Source organism: Olea europaea, chromosome 2 (genome assembly GCF_002742605.1).
Source record: "Olea europaea var. sylvestris chromosome 2, O_europaea_v1, whole genome shotgun sequence".
In the NCBI taxonomy this organism is placed as follows: Eukaryota; Viridiplantae; Streptophyta; class Magnoliopsida; order Lamiales; family Oleaceae; genus Olea; species Olea europaea.
The window spans coordinates 349,400-355,328 of NC_036238.1; the positions used below are offsets into that span (position 1 = coordinate 349,400).

The 5,929-nt window shown below is 32.6% G+C and overlaps 1 protein-coding gene across 1 annotated transcript; it reads right to left on the reverse strand.

The window, feature by feature from the left end:
* Window positions 1-730: 730 nt before the first annotated feature.
* On the reverse strand, window positions 731-3,662 carry LOC111408120 (serine/threonine-protein kinase SAPK2-like). The gene is made up of 9 exons (XM_023037918.1): window positions 3,303-3,662; window positions 3,065-3,139; window positions 2,423-2,524; window positions 2,267-2,320; window positions 1,994-2,086; window positions 1,819-1,911; window positions 1,612-1,716; window positions 1,423-1,521; window positions 731-1,338 (listed from the first exon to the last, which is right to left on the reverse strand). The coding sequence occupies exons 1-9, from the start codon at window positions 3,420-3,422 to the stop codon at window positions 1,051-1,053; spliced, it is 1,029 nt and encodes a 342-aa protein (XP_022893686.1). The 5' UTR covers window positions 3,423-3,662; the 3' UTR covers window positions 731-1,050.
* Window positions 3,663-5,929: the final 2,267 nt, after the last annotated feature.

Sequence of the window (5,929 nt, forward strand, 5' to 3'; positions counted from 1 at the left end):
GATAACATGACCTGGAAGCTTGTGAGATGAAAGAAATTAATCCCATGTTTGATTTTTTACTTTTTGGCAGGAATATCGATTTTTTTGGTGCAACTTCATGAGCCCCATAAAGAATAATTTAAAGTTGATTGACAAAGAAATAACGAGACTGCTGACTTTTTGGCTTTCATCCTATCAAGTAATTTTCATCTTAATGATCGAATCATCCCCATCATATTGATGTTTACCCCGAAAATGGTCACCCTGTCTTTCAAGTCAAAAGGAAAAATTGGGAATGGCGAAATGTATCTCTATGCTATGAAGCAAGAACACTTCTATTAGTGTGCATTCTATCGTGTTAACTGTTAAGACATCGTCAACCTCTTGAACACTCCATGACTAATCGACAAGTCATATTCATTTTCCTATCATTTATATAATTATAGAATTTTTAATGTTCAAATGATATGTTAAATATACTTTTTGTTTCAAGTGTTCGACATGACATTTACCATGTCCTATATGCATATCATGTTCATATCAATGCTTCTTATCCTGTATGCAACTGATTGGCCTATTCAATTGACACCATTACCCAACTAACTTCCACTCTACTGGGGGAGTTTAAACAAATATATATTTGTAAAATGCTATTGGATTGCCTGTTTAAGTTTGTTTATTGCCATCCACTAAGCATATAACATCTACACAATTTACTTAGTTTAACACTTCTTGGACAAATCTTCTCTTATTAAAATGAACAGATAAGACTTTATAATATACTTTATATATAAGTATAATACAATCATTTTCAGCACATGATTTTAGAAGTAAATATTGCTTATAAGCATAAAGAAGAGGGCTAATAAAAAAAATTACACCTAACACAATCGTCCAACGGCCCTCGAACCCATTTGTACAACTCTGGCACTAAATATCATCGGAAATCGACGGCTAGCATGTTGGGCCCCACTTAAAAGAATGCTCTTTTGGCGCATACAATCCAGATAAATGCTTAAAAAGAAACTTTTAAGCAGGACCAAATGTGCTCTTTATTCAAACAACATTGGCTCATAATGCACAAACAAAATCCCCACTCGTCTCTATATCTTCTTCTATATCTGCATCGGTATCTATATCATCAAGATCCATACTTCCTGCTACAAAAAGGCCTCCTCCAGCTTTAGGCCCCTCTACTGGTTTTCTAGCCTCTTGAATTATAGCCAATGCTTCTTCAACTGTTTGTGCTGGATAATCATTTGTATTTTTCATTTGTATAGCTTCTTCTCCTTCCATAAACTCGACCGGCAAGTTCTTTAAGAACCATGGGTGCTTTTTAATTTCTGGAATAGTTATTCTCTGTGCGAAAAATAATCATATTTGACTACTGTACGTTGCTAACATTTTGAGAATTAAATAATCGATAAAATTTCAAACTTCAACCTTCTCAGGGTCAGCGACGAAAATTTGAGATAATAGATGTTTGCATTCCTTGGAGACTCTGACATAGTCAGGGATTGAATAATGGGCACTAAGAATTCTCTGTCAAGAATCAATAATCTTTAATTATTGAACTAAAACAAAAAAATAATAATAATAAACAAATATTTATAAAATTGTGTAATGACTCACATTAATTGTTTTCTTGAAATTTCTTGGATCACCAGGATCTTCGAAAGGATAAGCACCAACTAACATCACATATAATGTAACCCCACAAGACCAAACATCTGCAATCTTTAATTTAAAACAAATGATAACGACTCAATGATTTTATTACGGTTGGCTAAGACAAAAGCGGGAAAACTACAAAGAAATCAGTTAATAAATATCAATCACCTTTCCGTCATACTCTTTTCTTGATAAGACTTCTGGTGCAATATAGGCCGGTGTGCCTACAGTTGATTTTGGTTGAGAATGCAACACGGATGACTGCAAAATTAAGTGACCGGTTATTTACTAAGATTAATTTGCCTAGAATTAGGCTTTGCATTGAAGAGTCAAATGTTCGTGCCTTGGAGTAGCCAAAGTCGCAAATTTTGAGTCGAGGTGCTGAGCTCCCGTCTAGCAATGTGTTTTCGAGCTTTAGGTCACGGTGGCAAATTTGCTGCATTAATGACTAAAAGTTAAAAGCTGAAAGGTGTGTTGTTATGCAGTATTGGACACAGTACAATGAATGAAGAATTTAGCTTCTTTTTGTTTGCTAATACTGTTGAGTGTCGTCTAGTCTACCTTACTACACGTTCAGAACAGGTTTTAATAAATGAGTAAAATTATGACAAGTTACCATGGAATGGCAGTAACTGACTCCTGATATTAGCTGTTGGAAGAAAAACCTTGCCTGAAACAATTGAACACTAGTGGGAAAAAATGCAGTCCAACACTTACGAATAAACTGAAACTAAGCCTTATCTTGGTAGAGATTTCTTAAGACAAGATGTACCTCGTCTTCGCTGAATCTACCAGCATTACATATTCGTTCGAAAAGCTCTCCTCCCGCTGCATACTCCATCACTATGGCTAGATGAGTTGGTGTTAACAAGACCTGCAACAACACTGATCAATCAATGCTCGACTAAAAGAACAACTCCTTTGTGCAATGTGATGACATAAAACTATTTCTGGGAATCAATAAGAAAGCTATTTTATCAATAGTAATTTATTATTTGTAAGCACCATAAGGTGGACTGTAAAAGTATAAAAACAATAAACGAAAAAGCTAATTTCTCGTCTAATACTGCATACCAAATATAAAAAATATTATGAAATCGCAGTTATACTTTTCTGGTTCAACATTCTCAAGCTCAATTCTTCTCTTACTTGACCCAAAAAGTGAATCCAAATACATTTGCTCACACAAATTGCAAATGGGCATCTGATTCACAGAATCAACCCAATAAAGCGGTGAAGAAAAGGATAATGAAACTGTGCTTTGGGCCAATTAAGACGCACTCTTTGACAGAGTTAATCTTCTTGACAAATTAAAATTTATGTGCATTATATCATTCAATACTGTTTACCAAATATATTCTCCTGATTGATCACAGGCATATGGTGGAAGTAGTGTAAAAATTCAGCCCTTTACCTCCTTGAATCTAATAATGTTGGGATGCTTTAAGGCCCTGTGGTTCATAATCTCCCTTTGAACATGCTCATCAATCTGCATATGTAACACCAAAACAAGAAACCCCAAGAAAATTAAATAACCCAAATAAGTATACAAAAAAAATAAAATCAATAACCCTTAAAATCGAGTATCCAAAGTATTTATAAACCCACAAGCCGAGCCTTTAACGAGCGATGTAATAAAATTAAATCCTTACCTTCTTGCCCCTTTCGATGTACTTGACAGCATGGAGCTCACTAGTCCATTTATCTCTCACAAGCTTAGCCACACCAAAATTCCCTGATCCTAAGTTTTTCAAAATCTCGTACCTATCCATTGTTGTCAGCTCCAAAACATAAAAATCAAGGAAAACCCTTTTTCTTTCTACAAGTATTTTCACCAAATAGTCATGCAAATAAATGGCAAGAAGGGCAGTTTCTCTCTTTCTGTAAAATTTTCTGTAGAGTCTCGCCTAAAATATTGCAAATGGAAACTCTGTATGATGGTGGAATGGAGAGATGATGCGTGGCAAGATACTAGTGGTTGGAATTTGGAGAAAGAAATGAGAGAGTCTTGCATCTGACTTGGTGCATTTATATGCATGGCATGTGGCTATTTCAAATCAAATTAGTTCACCTTGTACCAAATAATCGTTGATGCTAGTAGTACATGGGAAAGAGGTACATACATGTGGTATGGGATTGACCTAAATAAAAAATACTTATTCGAGTAGATCTCACACCCCATATGAAAGGATGTACACCCTTAAGTACACTTTCAATATGTACCATTACATTAATTCCCAAATAATAGCCTAGACATCATTTAATTTTTAGATCATAGTAGTTGTAGCTTGGATAATTAGAGCTTATTTGATATAGTTTTTGCTTTTGCTTTTGCTGTTTGTAGGAGAGATTTTAAAGGAAATTACTATAAATTTTGTTTAAAAATTAATATTTAAAATCACTTTATATTCCAAAAGTGCTTTTAGATGAAGTTACATTGAACCAATTTTTTCTAAAAATTCTTTTAACTATCAAAAGCACTTCAACAAAATTAATTAAATGGGTCAAAAGCAACTTTTCGATCTCAAAAGATTCTTTTAGTTTTTCAAAAGTCATGACCAACAGGCCCTTGGTCCCCTTTCTATAGGAATTAAAATTAATTTCTTAATAAATTTTAATAAAATTTGATAAAATGTATTGTTAAAAAATTTTGAATTCAATAAAATATGTGATTAAAATTATTTATTGATCTTAATTGAGATTAAAACTAAAATTTTAATTTCTACCAAATAGGGAATTAGACAAAAATAATTGCAATTGATTACCACATTCTTAAGCCAGCATTGAATTTGTTAAGTATTGATCATTAGCACGATTGATGAAAAACATTATTCTTTAGATAATGTTTTGACAAATTTAAAAGTTATTTTTTCGAAAAAGTGAGCTAAATTTATCAGACAAATAAGAGGTTGCGAAAGATCTAGAAAAAGATCTACCACTCGTTGATGACCCGAGACCGAAAGGAGATGAATAAATCATTTTTGAAGGTTCTTGGCATCAAAATCGGAGTAAAATTTTCTCAGTTAAAAAGTTACTTTTAATATTATATATAACAAAAAGGAAATGTGATTCCTATCGAATTTTTACTTTTCACAATAGGAATATTTATTTAGTATTATTTATATAAAGAAAAATAATTGTTATCTCTCTAACATTTTTAAACTTTATTTAAAAGCATGTGTTGATTCTCGTTATTTGGGAAAAAATTTGAGTTTAGAATAGTATTTTTAGGATAACCGTAGTTAAAAAGTAGGAAAAATATTTGTGCACGTGTGAAATATGTCATTGTGTGAATGTATGGTTAAAAATGATTCTATAGTAAATCATAAAATAAATTAATAGAGGTCAAACATGCACAAAATACAATGATTATCATTATCTCAAATCTTATCAATAAAACAAACCGTTCACACATCATTTATTTGATGAAAGAACAATTCTATTTGAAAATTTATGTGTTGAACTCAGTTCTCATTTCCATGCTCATTTGATCATGCTTAAAAGTTAATTTTTTTAAAAAGTAAATAAAGTGAGAGCGTAATAATTTATGTAGGACATACAATATGTTTATTTTGAACTAGAAGAGTAGACTTTGTTACTTATAAGCACGTTCAAACAAGTGCTGAACTAGGGGAGTGCATAGTTATCTAGGGGCTGTTTGGGCCCGATTTTTTCACCCAAAAAATTGATTTTTTGACCGTTATTTTACTATTTCAACCGTCATATTTGATTTCTTCTCTCATAGGTGGACCCCATTTTTCTCCTAACGATCAAAAAATCAATTCTCAAAATCACTCCCAAACAGGCTCCTAGTAAAATGAAGTATTGAATACTATAAAAAAATAAAGGCCCCATTTGGGAGCTATTTTTCATCTAAAAAAATTAATTTTTTGACCGTTATTTCACTATTTCAATCTTAGTTTTTTACTTCTTCTCCTATAAATGGCCCCCTACTTTTCTCTTAACAATCAAAAAATCAATTCTAAAAATCTCCACCGAATAGGTCCAAAGTAAAATTTTTAGTGGAGGCGAGAGGTGAAATTAGCTTGTGGGTTTCGAGGTGTAAAATTGCAGAAATTGATGCACCCAAAAATTTAAATAAAACAAAAAAGCAAAAGTAAAAAATTCTCTGCCTTCTAATGGAAAAAAGGAAAGGGAGAAAATGACGTGGACGACCCATATGTACAAGAGAGAAAGTGCGAAAATCATGATATGCAAGTGGACTTGTGGGTCCCAAAATAGCTTTGGAATTATTCGTTTATTTGTACGACGCGGGATT